Raw genomic sequence first — 24,116 nt, 5'->3', positions numbered from 1 at the left:
GCTTCATATTTAGGGTCTCCAGCTGCAGTGGAAATAAATACATGACCTTAAGCAATAAAGTTTTCATCACAATTTTTCTTGTCATCTTGGTACAGATGGGCTTATTGCAAGAAGGTGAAAGGTCCTGTCTTAGCTATGCTTTACAAAACTGAGACATATTCTGCAATCTGTGTTTCTTCTTGAGTACTTGTGCCAAGTAGGTAGATCTCTGCTCAGTTACTTCCTTTTTTCTTTGTTCTTCGTTTTAAACAACTACCCCCACCCAACTGTTAGTACAACCCAGTCTTGCTTATGAGCAGTCTCATGATTTTTTTGCCTTTTTTCCTCCTAAAATTGTAGTTCTTGCAAGAAAAAAGGTGTCTGGCACACAGGTAAACCAGCACACTCTCTGTGTCACTCTCTCTGTGAGAGATCTCCCATTTGTGTCAGCAAACTAACTTAACTCATTCCACCATCTCAGCTGCTATTTCCTTTAACTGCTTGAACAATAATCCTTTGTACGGCAGGTTGCTCACATCAAATGAACTGCAAAAATTCCAGGGGAAGTTAAAGTACGGGCAGGACACTTGCTAACATAGCAGCATTGCCGGAGTCCTAGTATCAGTCCCATTCAAACTGAGTTATGGTAGGAGACAACAGCCTTATTTTAGGTAGAAGATGACCAAGTTAGACAGTTCTCCGAGCATACTCATTTTAAACAATTAGCAGGCAGAATGTTTTAAGAAATTTTAATTATGAAATCCTCACAGATGCCAGAGGAAGCATATGAAGGAGAGCATGAAGGTGGCTGAATATTTAGACAGCTTACCACCTGCTTAGACACAGCATCCTGCAGTTCAGGTAAAATTACTAAAGCATGTCTGCTTCACACACATCACTAAATGACCGACAGTAATTCCTTGCTGAGAAAAATGAGGTACTAGAGAAGGTAACCTGAAGAGCAATAAGTATCTTTTCCAATAAACATTGAAATATTAGTTCCTATAAGTCATTTACAAGAGAAAAACAACTTTTGAAATCACCCAGAAGTACCTACTTTTAAACAGAACGTTACAAGAGATTTATCCAAGACTCTGAATGTCACAAGGTTTGCCCAAGTCCCAAACAGCCCATATATAGGCATATTTTGGTCTATAGGCTGTACTCTTGCAATCTATGGGCTACAACTTTCCTCTCTAAAACTCTGATAGGAATATATTCAAGTATAGTTATATATTGGTTTAAATAAAGTCAAATGAGAATTTAAATAGCTCTTCTTAGAAAAAGGAATGCACTAGAGAGAAGATAATCTACTACAGAAGAGAGAAATTATGTCTCAGAAGAGCTGTAGGAATCACTAGGGTTTCTTCTGTTGTCTCCTTTCTAATCTTAAGTGTGCTCAAACAAAGAGTTCTCATTTTCAAGAACCCCGAGGTACTGTTGCATATGCAAAAAGGACACATTCAGTCAAATACCTTAGAAACCACTGGAATTTAATTTTACAGTTCTTTTAAGAAATGGATAATCAGGAATGTCCAATGAGGAACAAATATTGCAATCAAAATGAACAGTAATTGGTTCAGAGGTAAGAGAAAGGAAAAAACACATTTCTGTGTGAAGAAGAATCAATGAAACCCTTAATGCGAATTATTGACATAAATGCAGCCAAAGCTGTGCATGCTATTTAATCAAGCAAGACAGTGTAAATAATCGTGTACCTATTTTTTAATTTATTTTAATAAAAAATAAAAATCCAAGAAGATTGAAGAATTTGAAGGCCATGGCTACGCAAAAAGTGCCTGAAAGCTATTAAAGACTCTTTAAAAGCTCCCACTGAGGATAGCAAAGGTCTGCTTTCACAACTCTGTACAAGCACAGGTTCCTCCTTTGTTAGTTATTCTCCTTTGGTTTTCCCACTCTCTGTTACAGCCCTTATAGCATCACAACTGATTAACCAATTTGATCCAGACTCCAAGATGAAGCCCTGCTTTCATGTTCTAAATACTCATTCTGCCATACTTAAGCAACCAAAGAGTCAGCTTCCTCTTTTCTCAGACTTTTTCTGAAGCAAAATTCACTGTCACGGTGAATTTGTGTGCAGCTGGTTTCTGTGACCTTAAGTGATGAATAATTACTGGTTTGAATTTCCCCCATAATTCTCGTTCTTTATGTAATGGAGCTTTGTTGATTTTGCTACACATTGTGGCTCACCATGTCGTAGAAAAAGGACAGAGTGGAGTGTAAGAAGGGTAGAAGTCATCATCATAGTATTAAGCATTTTACCCCGACTTGTTGAGCCATCACAGGTCTTGCTACACTTGCAGGAGTTTTTTCCTTGCTAGAATTTATAGAAAGTGAGATACAACAAAGAAATGGGGCCATTAGGGCTGATAAGAGGACATTCCTGTATTTACCTCGGCAATGTTAAGTATACAGGTTTCTCTTTTATAGTTGAGAAGCTTAGGTGTGCTAATATGTTTTACTTACTAGCTCATCCTTCCATTTGTATGGTAATACCTTATCAGAGGAACTGTAGACACAGAACAAATGTATTAAAAACTTGAAGCTTCACAGAGTATCTCCTGGCCTTAACATTTTAACACTGGAAAAAGTTTGCTGTTACACTTTGATTAGTCTGTCCTTGGGGGAAATGATGTTAATTAAATTATAAAGCTTCTTTCTACTCCTCTACTGAAATTTAAAGGGCGATTTCAGTGATCTTGGAGGCAAGTAATAAAATAATGCTCTTTAATAAATCAACTGAGATAGAAAAGAAGGGCTTTTTAGTTTGAAAGCTGGTCCGTTACTTCCGACACTGTTTACTAGAGTAAATGATTAATCTTGTCATGATTCTTTCATTTAGTGCTGATTTTACATTTTCAAGCAGATAGAAATACAAGTATTTTCATTGAACCTCCTTTCTGTAAACTAGATAGCACTCACTGAATTCATAGAAGTTAAGCATTAAACAGGCAGAATCATATTTTTAGTCCAGTACAGTTTTTGCCATTAAATGCCCATTGGATTGATCAGTCATTAGGAGTGGGAGGTTATACCAACAACAAAACCACTTTTGTTTTTTTCCACTTTTTCATTCTTATTTTCTGAAAACTATGATTTTTTTCCCTCAAATATAGGCAATGATCATTCCTCTAATATACCTTATTAACTTCTTCGTAATGTACAGTTTCAAGAACGTTTGTAAAGAGAAACTGTTTTCAGTAGAGGGCTGGTTTTATTTTACCTTCAGAAATATAAATAAATATGTTTATGATCACGTGCAATTCACTTCCTGAGCTTCAAATGTTTCTTCACTATCAACAGATTATTTCTTATGTCAGGATTTTGCTGTGAAAGATGAAGTATGCAAAGGTCTTGGTTATGTTTGGATTAAGTACATTATACAGGGAAAAAAATAATTCCATTATTTGTTCTCAAAGAATATGTTGCAAGTAAGCCTCTTCTCTGTAGACAACAGAAGCCTGCTTATTTTTAAATTATTTTTTAAAATCTACCTCTCTTTTTTATTTTGATTAATTTTTCCTATTACTGGTAGCCTCCTGGACCACCTGGTTTGGGCAGGTAAATCATGCCTCCATTATCCAGTGCCTTCCTCGTATCTTGACAGCAGAACCCTGCTACTGCTAATTTGATGATATTGAAGAGAAGTGGCTCCTGTTCCCATAAAGACTAAAATCTGCTAAAAGGATGATTTTATTCCCAAGACCATAAAGGAATCTTATACCATGTAGAAAAATTTTATACTTTATCCTAGGTTGTAGTTGTGTTTTTAGATACTGATATTGACAGCCCTAAATTTGCCTTAAATTAGGATTAAAAATATACAAGTGTAATCTGACCCTCAATTAACTGTTTCTTGAAGTATGTTACAGGGCAATTTTGCACTTCAGTGCCTTATTTGAAGTTGTCGGACTCTCAGCAAGGCTTGTTAAATTATTTGGAGCAGTGTGTCTTCATATACTTGCTCACATCCTGACTTGAAGTTGTACTAGACAAATAAAACAGAGACCCAGGGAAGAGCTGCATAGCTGAGCCAGTGAGAAATAAATTCTAAGGAAAATATGTTGTATTTACTTAAGGAAATATAGGACGATAGATGGAAGCTATAAAGAATCTTGAAGATAAGGACTGAGACTAATTTAGTTCAGTATTTTTTGGGAAGTCAGCGCTGAGAGAGGGGAAGAACTACCTCTCCCTTGACCCGCTGCCAATGCTCTTCCTAATGCAGCCCAGGAGGCTGTCGGCCTTCTTTGCCATAAGGGCACTTTGCTGGCCCATGTACAACTTGTTTTCTGCCAGGACCTCGATGTGAGAGAAAAAGTGGGCAGTGGGCTTTCTAAGAACACACAAATGTAGTGATTCTAAAAGGTAAGTTTTGCTTGATTGCAAAATTCAGTAAATCATAATCAAGATACTATATTATAGGTTTCATTTTGAAAATAACATCATCCAGTTCTTTTGTGTCCAATCCTGAACATACAAAATCTTTTTGGGGGAATTGTGTTTTTGAAATTCAGATAATCATTAAACAGTAAGGTACACTTTAATATTAGGCTTATTATTCAAATGATTAGTCCATGAATAATTTATTTTCTCTTTCTGCTACAGAACTAAGGTCTAAATTCTCTGAATAATGAGTGAAGTTCAGCCTTCTTGTTGGAATGGTACACATGTCTTGTTCAGCACATCTTGGAATGAAGGGTATCATCAGGAAGTGCTCAGTGCTACAGAAACAATCATCCTTCCCTCTCTGATTGGGATTATTTGTTCAACAGGTTTAGTTGGAAATATCCTCATTGTGTTCACAATAATAAGGTACGGAATTTAATAAAGGTCACAGCAAAAATCTGCTGTAAAAATAAAAGACTGCATTAAGGAAGAGAGTTGCCCAGCAAAGACTAGCACAGCACATTATTCATGTTTCTTTAGTCATTGACCTGTACTCTTAACTAAAGAAATTTTAATCATGAATGCCGACTTTGGTTACATCTATACTTTCTTAGCATTTTCTATTATGAGAAAACTGTAAAGCTCATGTTTGACTTCAAGCATACTCAAGGAAACTGAAATACATGCCCTTTTCCCTGGCTTTTATTAAAATCAACAGCAATCTTCCCAGTCAGACATTGCTCTTACCTACCCTTGATAACAGCGTCATTCAGATTAGCAGTGTGTTTTCCTTCAGCTGTCTAAGAGTAAACTGTGCAAAAGGTTTACCAAGAGATACTGGGGATAGGGAATGTTTGCTTATTTATAGAGTTAAGAATTTTTGAAATTTTAAAGAATTCTTTTAAGTTTAATTGAAATAGTCTCTTTCTCTTTTGAAAATAGTACTTCTACCTCAGATTATTTTTATAACAGAGCTCTAACTAACTTTTGCAAGTTTATAGTAAGCTCCTAGAACTTGTTGCTTTTTTTTTACAGTATTACCTTACTCCTGAAAACAAGAGCATTAGCACTGATCCAGGACTCTCACATGGCAGGAATACAAACCTTAAGCTATCTTTTGCTATATTCTGCGAATATAAAGTTCCTGAAGTTGCTAAAGTTTTTTGGGTCATAAAATCCAACCCAGACATCCTCTGTGCAACAAAATAACTTCTAGCATCTTAATTTCAATAGGAGATTTATACACACACACACACACATATACATATATATATACATATACATAAAAGATTTGTTCTCAGCTAGCTGATGGTACCACAACCTCTACATCCATAAGTGTGTATCTTGAAAAGCTGACTTATCTGCAGTGCAAATTAGTCATAAAGAAATATGATAGTTTAAGGCTGTGTCACCCTCATTCAGGATTAATACATAAAGTCTACCCCTACACTCTGTGACTGTAAAGGAAGAACTTCCAGAGGCTTACCTAGGCTAACGTGTCTGTCATCCACTTAGCTGTACAAAACTTCCCTTGGAACTACCAGAGATTCAGTGCTTGCTGCACTAAAGAACCTTGTAGTTCATGGTCTGAATGCAGAAGAGAATAAATGTCAAAATAGTATGTCTGAAGCAGACATGATGGGAATGTGACTTTTTAAATGTATGAAAGAACAGAAAGGAAAAAAAAGTCACTGAGTTTCTGAAAATCAGTTATAGGCTCTTTAAAATAATAGAATGAAAGGAAACTGAGAAGGAATAAAGGAATAAAGACTTTTTTTCCTAGTGAAAAGCCTTTGTCTAGCTTAAATAAAACTATGACAGACAGTGACAACAGAGACAAACAATGACTTAAAAAAAGAAGATAATTTGAACCATATTTGCTTGAAGAAAGTGCAAGCATTCAAATTTATGGACATGAGCATTTATACATAAGAAAAGAATTTGTAAATAGTACACTAAAAAGTTAATGTGGTAATTACCACCACCGAAAAAGATGACCACAAACTTCAGACTGTATATAAATGCATATTTTAAGTGTAGCTACCTTTTGAAAAATAATCATGTCCAATTCTCACCTTCCACTAAACAGATCTGATTCCACTGAAGAGCTCTGCTTCAGGGTTGTCTTCTCTCTTTACTGAACACATTTTCCCATGTATGATTTTTAATTCTGTTAGCATTAGAGAGCCAATTCTTTTTAAGAGTGAAAGAAGCTAGAATCTGTCTCTAATTAGCTAGAAAATTAATTACTTTCCAGTAGCATACACTTTACTGATGGTGATACATGATAAAGAAAGAATCTTGGAATTTCAGCTCCCCAGTTTAGTTTGCAGGTCTGGCAGTTAGAGAAGAACATTTTTTAAGTGCAGATTAAATTGATACTATCTGGAACTTACTGGGAGAGAATAACTGAAATTCCTGATGAATCTTGCATCGAATGTATTCCTGCGCACTGAAGTTTAACTTAAACATTACCAACTCAATGACTTTCGACTGGCCTTCCAAGTGTGAATGAACTTCATCCCTAGAGGGATGACAAAGGGAGTTGAGCCATGTTGCTATTAAATTAACAAGAAAAAGGTGCAGAAAATGCTGCAAGAGTTCACTACCATCCAGAATGACCTGATAGTCTTCATCCCAGCAATCTGGGAAAACTGGTCTCCAAAACTGCAATTAGCATTTTATTTGTTAAGTATGGCAGATCACCTGCTGAGAAGATAGCCACATTTTTGTGAGGGGAGAGAGAAAGTGATCCAGGCAACCCCAATTTGCTGCATTAGTCTAACTTCAATTTTTGAAGAAAGAGTATGTTACAGAAGTAAAGAGAAAAGGGAATCAAATACAATTTGATCTAATTATAACACAGCTTGTCAGATTAACTTGTTTTTTAATAAGGTAACTAATAGCAAGTAGTAAAATAGCAGTTTCTAAATTAGAAATTGCAAATAAGTGTCACAGCACTTTTCAGTTGCCTTCTGAGCCTTCGATTGGAGAAGGTTAATTCACAACTGAAAGTAGAGTCACTAGCAGAAAATTTGGGGGACTGTTACAGTCCAGCCAATCTATTCAGATCACAAATTTTATATGTTTTCACATTTTATATTTTATCATGCTGGAAGTTATTAACTCAACTAAAGATTCCAATGAGTTTAAGACTTATGAAGAAAGAAATGGCTAAAAGGTCGGTAGTAGGAGGTGTTGAAAGGAAACGTTTCCTGAAAACATTTTCAGGAGAACTAGATTAACCTGGGAACTTTTAGGAACTGGTCATGGGGCCAATTTTATTTCATATTTTCCTTCAGAGACTTGGGATAAATTGCAAGAGTGCATCAATAGTATTCTTAACAACATACACTGGAGAGACTTGGCTGATGTGAAGGAGTAGAAGACTGTTATACAGAAAGGACAGGATAAAGACTCGAGTAGGGACTAGAGTGAAAGAAATAAGTTACATTTAATAGCCCAAAGTCATAAAAGTTTTTATCATAAATAAGTAGGAATGCTGTCAGTTAGAAAACAACAGAGGAAAAGGAAAGTCCTGGGATTACTATAAACTGTCAGTGGGCTGAAGCTGTACGATAGCCGCATATAGTTCTAGCACAGGTAACTCTGTGCCTTTCCAGGAGAAAGAGGAAACTGCTGATGCCCTTCTCCATGCTCATAAGGAGACCTGAAATAATTCTCACCAGCTGTGTTCAGCAAAGATGAACTCAGCCTGAAAAAAGAACAGAAAAGAACAATTACTGGAACCAGGGGAAAGGAGAACAAAGAAAATTCACCTAAGCATGTTAAAAAAAAAAAAAGGCAGCTCAGAGGTGTATCCTTACCCCCTAAAAACCAAGATCAAATACAGTAGAAAGGATAATGGACTATTTAAACTAAAGGCCAATACTGGTACAATCAAGGCATATGTGATGCTGGTAACTGGAAAGTGATTTCTACAATCCAGAGCAGTAATGTCCTGCAGCAGCCCTCAGTAGGAGTAGTGGAGGCAAAACCATTATTTCTGAGATGCAAATTACTCTCTTATGAAAGGATCCCTTCTAATCTTGTTGCTTGTGACAGTGGGTGACTCAGTTCTGTGACAACATTTCTCTTCCAATCTTAGTTTCCTAAATCAAGCAAAAAAACATGTTAAACAATGTAGCCAGTGCTCTGCAACTTTTCTTGCTGAGATGGAAAAGCTGAGAGTCTCTGCACTCAGACTGTAGAGTGCCGGATTGCTGATTTTCACGTTCCTGCTCTATATTTCTTTCAGAAATAAAAAAAAAAAAAGTCAATGTTAGAAGTAAGGATTTCTCATAACGAGATTGGCCCAGGACCTGATACATGTCTGTAAGTGGTGTTATCTGGCTTGACCATGAAATTCAGTTAAGCAGTAATATATCTTTGAACCAGAATGTCTTGCACAACCTTATGTAACTACCAGTAGTCATTCACGCAACCAATTAGACAGCTGAATTACTTGCAAGTATTCATTGCTGGGTATGATTGAACCTTGAGGGAAGGTGTAGAGGCACAGATGTAGAACAGACATGGTTGTCATTCCTCTGTGCAGGGTTTTTGAACAGATGCTAAGCAATATTCAGTCTTACAAGACATAGGCATTTTCCAATTAGGCAGATCTGAGTGAATTGTTATCAGCCTACCTTTGACTGCCATCATGACTGCCTCCTTATGGAGGTCTCTCCATAAGGATAATTCATATCATCTTTGTCAAATACCAAACTAAGACAAGATACATTGCCCCCAGAGAATTGCTTCTTTAGAGTGATTATAGGACACAAGATGACTCAGTGACATTAGATGTCTAAGTTTCAAACAGATTAAGGCAGCTCAGAAGAATCAAACCCTTGATTAAAAAAAAAGGAAAAAGTACAATTCCATCCTGATAAATTACTGAGATGTTTTTTCCACCACCAGGGGAGAATAACGTGCTTGGAAAAGATTCAAAAGGCAGCACCATGTGTGCTTAGAGGCATAACAGGGCTAGAAGATAGTATTAAGCAGGTATAGGACCGCTGCTGTTGGACTTGCTGTTCTAAGGGCCTGTGTGTCTAGATAAATTCCAAGTCTGAGAGCAGGCAGGAAGAGGACAATGATTGTTCTCAGACCTGGAAATTCAGCAAAACTTCCGGGTCAGGCTGGTTTGCTGATAATGGCTAGATTTTGTAGGATAAGAGACCACAGGCCTGGGCAAGAAGATGACCTTAAAGCTGATGCTACCTCCTGGCATTGAATCTACAGAGCCCCTGAGGGGTGCCTTTTGTACCTTTCCTTTTTGAAGAAAGGCCATTTGCTTGTGTTTGTATACATGTGACACTAATAAATCGTCTTGACTTTGACCTGAAAAATCACTTCCACATTAACACTTAAGCTTCTAGTTAATGAAGACTCTGTGTCCAGGAAGGGATAAATAAAGACTGATGAGAACACATAACACTCTTGTCATGTTCCTTAAAGTTGTTACCAGTGTAACAGCAAGCATATAGCTAAGCTAAAAACACCTAGAGAATATTCTGGCCAAAAAAGACCTACACTTTAATTGGTTATCAAAAATGTGTCTCAATGCCATCCACTGCACTTCCCTTCAACAGAAGTTTGGCAGCTGTTCACTGTATATTTTTGGTTGACTATGTTTAGCATAAAATGTGACAGTTGAGAATCTGAGATTCTCATTCTAAGCCCAAAAATAATTTATAATTTAGTATAATTTATCTTGTTATTGAGAATGAAATAAACCACAACAAGATCTATGGTAGTGAAAAAGTTTTAACTTTTTCATAAAATAGCATGTATGTGCATGCATACATGTTTTCAGATGCTTTAGTTTTTGTTTCTGAAACCTGTGTGTTTGAGCATGATGGTACCGTGTGATGCCTTATAGGAAACATAGTTCTGGGCTTTGCTCTTCCTGGAGATTTTACGTCCTTCGATGCTGACAAAGCTATAGGCACTGGAGGAAAAAGATCACTTATGCATGATTCTCTCAACAAGCTTCAGTCATTAGTGCCAACAGATATACTTTCGGACATCTGGCTTTGGTTTCAGCGTCATAACCAGATGACAGTGCATTTGGTTTTATATGGTCACATTTTTTTTTTCCCAGAGGATCCTTGCTCTTTTAGCAGCTCCCTTTATACCGTGAGCACTTGAAAATCTATTTGCATCTTTAAGCAAGATTCAGCCCTTAGTTCAGCCTTGCATCATCGTATGCCTTCATCAGAAGGCTTTGTAATCCTGTCTTATTTATGCCAGGCTCATACTTCTAGAGTTCCTATGTCCGCTGGACCTGTGTTTCTTTTGAATGCTTTATTGTTTTCAAAGGAGAATATAGATAATTGTGCTGATGTTAACCAATTAAATAGTCCATTAAACCTTACTGGAAATGAGAGTCATGAAAAAATATTTTTGTTGAGCCTAAAATGTTTAGCTTGAAATATCTTTGGTTTGACAATCTTCCCGATTCTAAAACAGTGGTGCTGAAAGTGTATTTATTTGTGGGCAGACCAGTTTTGTCGTTTGCTCAATTAAACAAGTATTTGGAAACCCATATGGTAACTATGCCAAATAATCATCTTCTTGTCCCCCAATTTATTTCAGAACTCAGAAGAAAACTATCCCAGATATCTACATCTGCAATCTGGCTATAGCAGATTTGGTTCATGTCATTGGCATGCCCTTTCTCATTCACCAGTGGGCACGGGGAGGCGAGTGGGTGTTTGGCAGCCCTCTTTGTACAATCATTACCTCCCTGGATACATGAAACCAGTTTACATGCAGCTCCATTATGACTGTAATGAGTCTGGACAGGTATGTTGTTTATGATTTTCGTTCTGTGCCCAATGGCAATAATGTGTGAATGTGTTTTTAAAAAATATGAGCCACATGTGAAGTTGTAATAATTCAAGAATGAGGACGGTATCAGTCATGGTTAATAATTGTTTGAAAACTGCAGGATTCCTTTTTTGGTGTTTGTGGATATGATAGAAATATTTTAATTCTTGCTTTAGCATCGTGCTATGCACAAGGCTTTAAGGGGTCCTCCACCAATGGTACTGTTCTGGGGCTTGTATTTACAGGTGCAGATTCTAGTAAATGTTTGATGTTTGATGTCTAGTTTGAACTAGACTTATGTTAACATCTAATTTAAGATCAAAAATTAACTTCAAGATAAACTGCATAAACCTACTGCATCTGCTATTTTTAAAAACCCTTATTAAAATGCAATAAAAATACAATGCAATTTTAACTTTTATCATAATGACAAATTGCAATAACAGCTCGTATATGGTCTATCTTAAAAAGGAAAGGCAAAAAAATGAAAAACAATGTATACAAATTAGATTATTTTGCAAGTAAAGCGAGCTCTTAAAATAGACATTCTGTTTTTCACAAATTCTTGCAATTACAGAGTGTGAGCCTCTGACTTCATTTCAATTTTGAAGCAAGCTTTTCCAGCTCAAATATACTTGCCTAGGAAAGGCTCTTCAAATTACTTCTTTTCCATTATTTTTATAACTGCTAATACTGCATATGACAGTATAGCAAGTGAAACAAAGATTTTTCACATAATAAACTCCGAAACTGTTTAGTGCTTGATAGTTTCAGAAGAGCACTTCTGACTCCACCCAGAAGCTTTCATTAACTGAAAAGATTAAACCACCCATTTTGCAAAAAAAATCTGTTGAGTTTATCAGACTTTGACAGTAAAATCATCCCAAATTCACAAAAGAGCAAAAGACATAAAATTATGCCTTAGTAAATGCTGTGGTTAATACAGCACCAGACAGCTTCATGTTCTCTTTCAGGTTTTTCAAAAATAAAAGTACTTCTAAAGAAGGTAGAAACAGATCAGAACTGGGAGGGCATTTCCAAAAGATGCCTGAGCTGCATGCAATGACTCCCACATGCAAATAATATCTGTCAGATTGCTGGATAATGACTTTATTCCCATAAATCCTCTCCTTCATAATAGGAATGAATTATGTCACGCATTGGCCTTACAGAGACATTAATGTTTCAGTATTTCTTTTTGAAAATCAAGTTTCTTTATAAAATCTTAAGAAGTGGTAAGAACAGCTGTTCTCTCCATGGAGCTGTAAGGGTCAATTTATAAGGGGTATGATGTATAAAAGTTTGCTTTTCATTACTCATTTTAATATGCAATAAAAAACATTAAGGCAAGCTGTAAAAACTATGCAAGTCGCATAAGCATATTAAAATTTATGAGAAAGTTTCCCAAACTGACATCAAACAAATTTTTTTATTACAGATTCATGTTTATGTCATAGGCAAATATAATATAAAATAAACCTGGATGAAGTCTTGGTAGCAGAATTTTTGCCTATCAGTTAAAAGAAAACTTCCTGAGAAGCAATGCACACCACCTCTTACAGAGGACACACATATGCACACACAGACAACAGTCCTAACATAACTTACCCCTGTGTAAAACATAAGTAAATCCAACAGTCAAATGAAGATATCGCTACGCAAATCTGGCCTAAGTGAAATCAGAACTGTGTGCACTGCACATAGCATTTCCTCCATCCCAAATATTGCTGTATTACTATGTTACCGTCTCTGGTGGGATCAGAGAGATGGTGAGATGGGCAAAAAGGTGGTCCAGGACAATGTCCTATGCTGAAGTTGTTACGTGGAGCATTCCAATAAGCCACCTGGCTTTAATAACTGAACACTGCAATTAGCTACAGTGACTTTAAAACAGGAAAGGAACTTTTTGGTCTATGATATTAAAAAAAAGTAAGTGTCCAAAATAAGATTTTAAAACTATAATTATAAATAGTTATATAATATAATGTATATAATATAATGTAATGTCTTTATTCTTTATATATTATATAATATAATTATGATTATAGTAATAAAATAAAATAAAAAATAAAAAATAAAATAGCACCTTAAGTGTCCAAAATAAGTGATGCAATTTCAGAAGTCACATCATTCCTCTTTCCTGCACACAAAATGTAGCTGATAAAACCTGTGACGGAATTGCTTCATGTGACAGTGAGGCTGAGAGGCATATCTTGTTCCCTGACACGTGAATACACTGGAGCCTGTTGCAGGAAAGTGCTACTGTCTGGTTCCCTTCCTACAGAGTGCAGCTGCTTCTGACTATTTCTTCTGCAAACTTTGGTTATTGAAAAAGGTGTAAACCTCTTCACAGTGTTCAGTTGTCTCTGATGCAAGGCCTAGTTTTGATATAGTTCAGCTGCATAACCTTGGCACTGTCTTCCGAAAAAATTGCCACATGCTAAGCTGTGAGAGAGTACCTAGAGTAGAGCCATCTATGACAAGAAAAGTAAAACTGCAGGCACAGAGGTTTGTTGAGGTGACAATTTTTGGCAGCTTAAGGTTTCAGGAGAAAAAACACTGGCCTCAAAAAGTATAAAGTACTCAAGAAAAAACAGGCACTCAGGAGATGGCTGAACATTCACTACCTGACTGACACCAGGCCATCAAAGTCTCAAACGTTACCATAGAGAGGTGGTGACAATATTAACGCTTCCTAGTCTGAGCTACCTATTGTGTGAATCACAGAATCACAGAATCGTTTAGGTTGGAAGGGACCTCTGGAGATCATCTAGTCCAACCTGTGTCCAGCCCAGAACTGGACACAGTACTCCAGGTGAGGCCTCCCCAGGGCTGAGGAGAGGGGCAGGATCACCTCCCTCGACCTGCTGGCAACACTCTGCCTAACGCACCCCAGGAGACCATTGGCTGCCTTTGCCACAAAGGCACATTGCTGACTCACGGTCAACTTATTGTCCATCACTGCCCCCAGGTCCTTCGCAGGGCTGCTTTCCAACAGGTCAACCCCCAGCCTGTACTGGTGCCTGGGGTTCTTCCTCCCCAGGGGCAGGACCCTGTAGTTGCCTTTGTTGAACTTCACGAGGTTCCTCTCCGCCCAGCTCTCCAGCCTGTCCAGGGCCCTCTGAATGGCAGCACAGCCTTCTGGTCTATCAGCCACTTCCCCCAGTTTAGTATCATCAGCAAACCTGCTGAGGAGGCATTCCGCCCCTTCATCTAGGTCAATGATGAATAAGTTGAACAAGGTTGGACCCCGTATCACCTCCTCTTTCTCTAGCTGTCAGTGTTAGAGAGGCAGTTCAGACTTTCTCACTATTGTTTGTTTCAAGTAAATGTTCTTCAGATCTCTCCCAACAAAAGACCCTTTTATTACTGCTAATTACTTTGTTAGATGAGAACACGTCTGCCTTTAAGTTCCATTGTCTGTTTGAAGTGGAAGTTATCCATTACTTTCAAAACAGTATGTTTTCCCAAATGGACCACTAACATTTGATTTCACAAATTTATCATCAGACAATAGGCTGAAAATTATCTCCAAAGTGAAATAGCCAGTAGAAACATAGCACTGAAAAAGAACGGAGACAAAAGCTGCTTGAGAAGTACTTAGGGTAAAATTTATTTCTTGTAGTCTGGGGAATGGTAAGCCACTTCCCTGCATGAGTCAAAATACCAGCAGGCTGAAACGACTTTGAGTTCTATCAAGAAAAATAATCATTTACATTTAAATTTGGACTGAATTCTGGTAGTGTTCTGATGCAGTCTAATGATTTTCTTTTCATATTTAAGTTCATTAAATTAGGTGTTTTGTTTTGCACCGAATAAGAATGAGAATTAGAAACCCAAGGAAAGACTACCTACCATTTTAGTACCTGAAAATGCCCAACAAATTAATTAATCCAGAAAGAATGAGAACTTATCTTTCAATGCCTAAGGAAATACAGGTATATAAAGGCCAGATTTTAGTACCCTCACCTGCATCATTAGTAACCTCCCTTCTTGGAGAATCACAGGGAAACTCAGCAGAACATCCGGGAAGGCAATGTCCACATGGCATAAGGAACAAGGGTCAGACAGTGCATAGGCAGTGGTAGGCACCTCTGAAGCTGGAAGATGTGGATTCAATATCTGAGGCTAAAAGGGTTCCCTTTACAATGCCATTCCTTCCTTTATTGGTCTTCAGCGCCCATTAATGTAGTTAATTTTATTGCTAACTACCTTACCCTAGACTTTAGCTGCTTAGGTCAAAATGAACATTCACTGGTACATTCACTGCTGATGCTCACGCTCTAAGCTGCACTAAGCAAACACAATATCATCCATTAAGCTCCACACATTGCACAGTGCCTTAGGGGTCTCAGCCTGTTGCATTGTTAGCGAGCGGCCATCTACCTGCTGCTCTGTAGCCAGCATCCTGCTGGCAGCTCTGCACTCGTCACCTCAGTGTCATGGCAGTGTTCCCCAGAGCCTCTGGCGCATTCCCATGCTGTTGCTTTTGTACTGCTATCCTCCTCTTGTATCTGCTGCACTGGAGAGGACGCCCAGGGGAGGATGCTTCTCTGGAGAACTGCTGTCACTTCTCTTCCCAAGCAGCCACTGGGGAGACTATTCCCTTTCGTCTCTCTCCTTTCATTTTTATTTTTCCCTAAAAGTAACTGTATGCCATCAGCTGCGGACCCTGCTAATATATCTTTGTGTGTGTGGATCTGTCTCAACAACATTTGTGTAATGCACAGTTCTTCATGAAAGTGAAAATGACCAACATTTTCGCAGCTGGACATTTTGTGAGTTTAAGCAGAGTGAAACAAAAGGGAGATCTCACAGAAACCTTCCTGGAAGGAGAGAAAAGCATCTGAAAGCATTAAAGAGTTTTATACCACCCAACTGCAAGCACCAGCTGAAGCTCAGTCTCCTTTTCTCATTACCGGCAAGCAGGAGACATGTCTAAGAGGTGATTCATGGGGTTCACATGGAGCATAGCAGAGGATGGAAGATGGTGCCATGTGCCTTGCAGCAGTGGGAAGAGGGGCCTGGTTAGCGGTACCATCTGCACCACATCAGCAGACAATGTCACTTGTAGGTGCTTCCCTCATGCTCCGTATTTCCATCCAACGCACCTTCATTTTCTTATAAAGTCTTCCTTTAATTCGTAATTTATTGACTGATTTTTTTGTAATGTCCATTATAACTTTTTCTCAGTGTCCATTGTAACTTTTTCTCAGTGTTCATTCTTTGGAAATGTCTCTGCTGATCATGTTATAAAGAGTTGTAGTATCATTCACTTATTTTGCCTGGAGATGATATTGTTTGCACCACTTGAAAAATGAAAATAAGCTCAAAGTGTATATAGTATACCGTATTTATACGCAGAGTAAGGGGTCAAATTCTGTGTAAAGTAGGATCAATCAAAATTTTTAAGAACTTCATGAGCTTGTAAAATTACTCTGAATTACACTGATCCTGTAAGTGGTATCAGTGTCACAAGCTATCTCCATGAGGCAGCTAGTGAAATGGAAAAGCAGCCTTACTAAAAATGGTACAAATAAGTTCTTACATTGCAAATGCAAAGGATTTTGGAAAAGTTTGTTCTTAGAAGAGTCTGTAGTCTTTTGTAGTTACAGTAACAAAAAAGCTGTTCTTTCTGTCACTGTCATTATGATTGAGGATAACTGCATGAAATTAGAGATAGCTTTTTAAAATATTGTATGCTAAAAATGTCTTTTGCTGACTCTAGCAAAAATGGCCATTACTTTAACCTTATTTAGTGAAAGGAACTTGGTTGTTACACAGCTGGAATAATGAAAGAAATCTATTTCATATTCATATTCAGGCAAGACTGAAAATAAATTCTTATCACATCAAATATTAATTTTTCATCTTATGCCATGGTCCCTGACCTTCATTGCCCAAGGGCAACAATATAAAGAGACTAAGATGCTGCAGGCTCCTTGCTCTTATAACCTTGTCAACCCTGGATCTTTGAGAGGCAAATGTGGGGTCTCAAGCAACATTGCAAGGTCTTGCAGGCAACATGTTACTGGCACTTACAGACTAGGACCCTCTGATCTGTATTAGATGGATATTTAGGTATTCATCTCATAAATTTAGAAGCATGACTGTGGTTTTATACAGACATGGCACTGCAGCAAAGGAGTGACAGATATTGAAGGCTATTGAAGGCTATTTCCGGTTATTTGCTGCTACCAGTACTGGACTATTTATTCCATTGTCTCACTGAAGTCGAGGTTTCAGTTTGGTGAACACATCCTTCCACAGTCGCTTAATAAGCTTCTCCTCTCAGCTGCACTGGAGAAGATTCACAACAGTGCTCCTGTTCACAGTAGAGTTAATGTATATATGTATGCGGATACCTGAAAGTAAAATGCAGGGCTTGATTTGCACGCAATGCAGTAGATTTTATATGCTTTTAACACAAACTAACAATGTAAATCTGGAATTCCATCAAATTCCATCAAACTCTCTTCCTTCCTTCTAATGCTCTGATCAACCTGATATTACATTTCTACACTTGCTTTTCTTTCATGAAATACTTTTAAGAGAGAAATGTTATTTTGAAGACTATTTACTACAGGATTTTATTGTGCTTTTTCTGAATTTTTCCTCCCTTGAATTAACAATATTCCATGAATTCAAAGAGTGTTTTTCACTTCTATCTAAGGCATGGCTTAAGAATGACAGAGATTTAGTCTCTTCTGTTAGTTATTGCCTGTGTAATGATGTAGGTTCAGAACACACTGGAAATGGTGTCTGAAAAAATGCCATCTGCAAGAATGATGTACTTTCCAAATCAGCATTCTTAAATAGCAAGCATCTGAGCACAATTGTGGGATGCCATAAATAACCCTTTAGAATAGGCAGTATCTTTACTTTGCTGTTACACTTGCTTGACTATTTCGGTTTATTGGGCTGTCAATTTTGTCTTCTCTACAAACAGAAACATCAGTTAAAACTTTACCAGTACTTAAACATTTTTCAGTTCTATCCTTCTGAGTTGTAGGAGTTTTAGATACTCTGACACAAAATCCACAGGATGGAATTTGGCAGAATGGAGAAGCTGCTAATAGCTAGTCACTACGAAATTGATTTCCGACTGTTTACAGTCTTGAGAATTGATCTTTCTTATAACAGCTAGTAAATCACCCATTTTCAGTTAATTTCAGAAAGTCACAGTTTCAAAAGATTTCTACGAGTATGATTCAGAGATTTCAGTCTTTTTGAAAGAAAAGGAGCCAATCTAACTCCCACAAGAGATCTGTGATCCACTACTGCTGCCTAAGATTCTTCTAATTCCAGCATAATGCATGAAGAAGGCATGAGTGATATAGTTGAAAAAGGGCGAATGAAACTGTGGAACTGTATCATAGAAGCTAAAAGACAATAGACAGTTTCTGCAAAAAAAGTCCCGTAGATTTCTCCCCTCTTTTTTGTGAAATGCTTTGACATTCAAGAGCTTTCATTTAGCTCTGTTTGTTGTCAAGCAGGAGGTGCTCAGGAGCACTGACGCTGCCTTCAGTGCCATCAGACTGCTGCTGGGAAACTTTCACCTGTGTTGCTGCTGGTTTCCTTAGCAAGCTGGGTGGCAATGGGTAACCATTACCAGGCTCAGTGTACCTCAGTGTACCTCAGAGTGGTGTACCTCAGTGGTACACCATTCGTACCTGAATGGTACCGATATGGGTACCGGAGTGGGAACAGTAACTGACCACATCCTTAAGAAAGAAAGAAAGAAAGAAAAAAGCCTCTTCAACTTCTTTTTTATGATACAAGAATTTTTACATGAATTTTTGCATTTAGTAACCTCCTTTCAGCTCAAACATTGCTGACTTTAATCCACTTTGATCTGATGGATTAAAGTTCACTTTACAAAAGTTCATTTTAAAAAATGTGAAGGTCATGAAACAGAAAATGAATTTTTTTGTAGCATAAGTTGCTGTTAACTAGAATTTACTTCTGAAATAGTAACTCTTTCTCTTCACTCTTTCAGTTATATCTTTAGTGAAACGGAATGAAGCATTTAAATTCTACTGTTGTAACTATAACAGACTGGAGCAATCCTAAAGCTCAAATATATCAAAAAGTTCTGTAACTTTTTCTGAAAATGATAGTCTTGCATATATTATAGTATCTCCAGTCCTGTTCCAGAACTAACTTCAACTCAGATTCTCTGCTTATTTGTCTTTGCATTTTTAAATTCTATCTTCTATATGCTAATCCAGTAAAATATATTAAAACTTCTCATCACAGCAGTTAAAGAACATTGTGACCAAAGACATAATTAGCTACAATACTATTTGAATATTAAGTGAGCTAATTCAATAAATCACATTCTCACATGTAGTACAGCACAACTTTTAAAAAAATGCAGTCTCCTTCTCTTGCCGTGGTTATTTTTATAATTTTCATTTTCGGGTCAAAAGTATTAGCCTAACTGTTCTATTGTTTTTCCATTATATTGCTACGTTATCTGCTTTTACAGCTACTTCGCTCTTGTCCAGCCATTTCGCCTAACCAGCCTGAGAACAAGATCAAAGACAATTCGAGTCAATTCATGTTTGTGGGTAGCATCACTTATTTTGGTGCTCCCTGTGTGGGTCTACTCAAAAGTAATAAAATTCAAAGATGGCTTGGAGAGTTGTGCTTTTGATCTAACCTCAGCTGATGATGTACTCTGGTGAGATGTTAAAGCCCAGCAGATTGTGTGTTTATTTAGGTGGTGCTGAGGATACCACCCATTTTGTCTTTGACATCCCTGATGGATGGATGGAAAGCCAGAATTAAAGGCTGAAACTGAGCCTTATGTCACTCAGATCATTACATTTTAGATTGCATTAGCAATATAGAGGTGGCACCGCAACAATCAAATTCAGCAAGGCAGCTCCAGTATAACAAACGCAACAGTGAAGGATCTCTGCTTCTCTGTATCCTCTCATGCTTCAACTGGGTAACTTCTTTTGACAAATGGGATCTCATTGTGCTTCCTGACCTGGCAGATCATCATATTTGGAAATATAGAGCATGAAAACATTAAACGCTCCTCAAACTATAAACCTGACTTTCCAGTATCTCATCACCAAGTAGATTCTTGCCTATTTGTTGAATTTAAACTAGCTTTTTGAGTGACAACCAGCAAGGGACATAAAAGACAATTTTAAAAGCTCTTACCTAATAGAGAAAAAATTGCAGCTGATATTGTATGTTTCTATATTCACATGTTGGTTTGGATGAGGAGAATGCCCTTTTGGAGCAACGCTCCCAGTTGTCCGTACTTGCTGTGCTTTACCTCACATCATTCAGCCCATTCATCACATCAGTCTCACAGCACATGAGCTGGATCCTTTTCAGATGAAATCAAACCAGAAAAAGCTTTCCAGGAATTCGGTGAATGGGCTCCAACCACTACTGTGTACTTAGTCCTCGATCCACAGGACCCAATTAGCAAGAATCCAAAGTTAAACCCCCAAACATGAGCATATGTCAGGTCCCCAGCATCTTATATCGCACTCTGCAGATCTTTCACTACTCAGCTATGCTACTTGCTAATGTAGACATAGCCTAAAATGTGTATTCGAGCCTTTTTTGGTCTAACCAATCTTATTTTTAATGCAATGAATTGTAACTTAGCAGCACCAGATAAAGACAATGTGTTACAGTACAGAAGTTAAATATTTTAACATCAGCAAAGCTTGCTGAAATTCACTGCTGAAGATTCAAGAAGGAGAGAGGAGATCCCAATGGTCTGAAAGAAATTAGGGAAAAATTAGGATAAAAGTACTTCAGGAATTCAATCTAATTCATCCTCTTTTGCGTAGCATAACCAATTGTAAGAGATTTGTTTAATTCCACATCAGAGGTTTTAACAAAGAAAAGCAGGAAGAGGAGCAAAAAGAGATTCTGATGGTTAGATATAAGTAAGGAATCTAACTTCAGTATCCAGAAAGTTGAATAAACTGTTAAACTGTCAACCTGTAAGGCAGAAAAAGCTCTGTGTATATGTGTCAGAAACAAAGTATAACAAAACAATCTAATTTCCTTCTTTGACGGATATTCTTCCAGTTGAAGAAAAAATATCAACAATTTAGCTTCAATCTTAACATAATATCAGCAGACAAACTAGAGAATATGGTGTAGGATAGATTACTAATGATGTAAAAGTAGTTGAAAAAACTATACTCAAAAGGTGGTCATCATTGGTTTGTTACCACACTAGCAAAATACCAGGGGACTAATAGGATTCTGTCCTGGATAAAGGCTTGCAAGTATTTTTATTAGTTATATAGAGGCTGGAAAAAGCTTACACGTACAGAACTTGGAAAGTTAAGAGGTATAACTTGTAGTTATCTTGATAAACCATAGAAAAGGCTAGCAATAATGACACGATTTACTGAAAATATACAAAAAAAGAAAGTTAAGAAGGAGCACACAAACACATTAAAAAGGAACAAACAGACAGGCAGTAATTCTGTGGAACAGAATTTGGGGGTTACTGCGGATCTCAGATGAAATTTGAGTAAAATGTGTGGCCATGTCATAAAAACATTAAAAGTAAAGTTATCATACGTAGCACATGGTGAGAAAATAGGTTATTATTTTTCTAATGATAAGGTGTCTTCTGGAGTGCTGTGTCAGACTGGCAATTGTTCTTTTGGAAGGATTTATTAGTATAAATGCAACACAAAATACAAGTCTGACTTGCAATTATAAGGGAGGCATGAAAGAAGTAGCTTTGTTGTTATTATTATTATTATGGCTGTTGTTATTATAAAAAGGAAGATAGCAGATGGAGGAGTCAACATGAAGCCATAGGAAGACAGATTTTGGCTATGTTCTAATTGTAAAGATTTCAAAACGCTGACATATGTTACCTAAGGGAGGTTACGTAATCCCCATCAGTGGAGGTTTTCAAACACATCTGGCAGGGATAGTCTAGAAATACTTATTCCTGCCTCAACCTAAAGGGCTAGTGGAGAACTTTTGCAGCCCTATATTTCTGTTCCGTGCTGGGGATTTTCAGAAGTGATTATCTGCCCAAAGTTAGAGGAATGATACTAAAATCACTGCTAAAAGACATGTTAATTCAAGGAAGCATTATTAAGTCAACAGTATTCCTAGAAGTGCTGAACATGTCCTTTTGTCCTGGAACGTACTTGCAGTTCCGCATACTTGGTAGTATCTAAAAACAGGTCCCACACATTTCCAGTCAAGAGTCCCCAAATAGTGACCACCTTCCGAAAATCATCATCTGTATTTATTTACCTTTATGTGATTGTTTTTGTGTAATCACGCCTTGTTCTCTCTGCATCTTGTTTTACAGGTGTACACTTTACCTTACTATAACAACCTTCTTTTTTCCTTTACCACTGATATTTATTTGCCATATTTCAATTTTATGTTACACATGGGAGACGTATCAACAAAACAAGAAAGCAGAAAGGTAAAGTATCGTTCATGCTACTTCCTATGCCACTCGATCTGCTCAGGCTATAAATTTTTTATATATAAACAGGCCAAAAGGAATAGCCCTAAAACAGCCCTCAGGTACTGCATCATGTAATTTTCAGTGCTCCAGACTCTACATTAGGCTCACAGGAAATATATGAAGAGCAAGGTTCAGAGAAGAGAGCAAGATAAACCACTTAGGGGGAAATAATGAGGAGAAAGTTATGGCTGCAGGAAGGGGAAGACCAGACGCCATGAGGAGCCGCAGCTACAGTGCACAGTGGGACATGTAGTCTACCCCAGGAAGCCTAGGCAATAAAAGAAAAGCAACACTTGAAACAGCTGAAGTTCAATTCCCCATTTTCCATAACAGCATTTCCAGGTCAGTATACTTTGGTTGTAGATATACACATTTTAGGCTTGAGCTTGTACCAATTTGCCATGAAAAATGTGCTTTTCATTTCCATTTCAGTGTAGCTTTAAATTCCTCAAGCAGGAATATCGTTTGCCTTTTAATCTCACAATAGTCATGTTTTGACTGGATATTTCTGTTCCAATTGTTATCAAAACAATGTAGTAATAAATTACATAAGGATGCAAAGTCATATAGCTCTCATGTCGAGGAAGGGCAAGTATTTTGAATGAGAATAATTGTCAGGATTTCAGGAAATACACGTAACGGGATCTCAGTGGCTCCTGTACGTGCGTCATACAATCAAATTCAGCCTAGGTAGAAGAAATAATAATGTGCAAACAAAAAAATGAAGTCACTGAGAGCTGGCCTTGGTTGCATTGCAGGTGCATTTGGTCTCAAATAACAGCCACTCATCAGTGCACACGTTCCACCATTTTCCTACCCCGATTTTCCATGCTTAGGATTCTTCTTCTCTGTTTCACAGTTATAACAGCAGTATCCCCAGGCAGAGAGTCATGCGGCTCACTAATATGGTGCTCGTTCTGGTCAGCGTGTTTGTGATAAGCGCTGCCCCGTTCCACGTGATACAGCTCGTGAATATTCAGATTTCTCAGCCAACACTCACCTTCTACATGAGCCACTATTTCTCCATCTACCTCAGCTATGCCAGCAGCAGCGTTAATCCATTTCTGTACATCCTGCTTAGCGGGAACTTTCGGAAACGTCTCCAGCGGTGCACAAATGTGGAAGTCAAGGTGACAGAACGGGAAATTAACTACATCCCAAACACTCTGAAGTCAAGTTTTTGAAAAGGGAGTGGTCTTCCAAGAAAAATGCGTTACCTGTTTTACTGAGCCTGAGTTCATTCCTTTTGTCAAAGTGTTGTTCAGAGGTTGCTTTGTCGCTGGAGTTACACTACTATAAAGCTGATGTGAAAAGAGGATCTGACCCACTGCTTGAAAAGTTAGAGCACCTAGAGAAGGGATATTCTGCAAGAATAGTATCTGTTACTGTGCTATTGCCT

The 24,116-nt window shown here is 37.6% G+C and overlaps 1 protein-coding gene across 1 annotated transcript; it reads left to right on the top strand.

Annotated features, from left to right (window-relative positions):
* Positions 1 to 4,633: 4,633 nt before the first annotated feature.
* Positions 4,634 to 23,901, top strand: MCHR2 (melanin concentrating hormone receptor 2). Its single transcript, XM_068936445.1, is given in 5 exon segments — positions 4,634 to 4,815; positions 10,993 to 11,202; positions 19,718 to 19,912; positions 22,553 to 22,672; positions 23,577 to 23,901. Coding segments are annotated over 5 exon segments (1,032 nt in total).
* Positions 23,902 to 24,116: the final 215 nt, after the last annotated feature.

Source organism: Struthio camelus, chromosome 3, assembly GCF_040807025.1.
Source record: "Struthio camelus isolate bStrCam1 chromosome 3, bStrCam1.hap1, whole genome shotgun sequence".
Taxonomy (NCBI): domain Eukaryota; kingdom Metazoa; phylum Chordata; class Aves; order Struthioniformes; family Struthionidae; genus Struthio; species Struthio camelus.
This window is presented reverse-complemented; position numbering and strand designations above follow the sequence as displayed.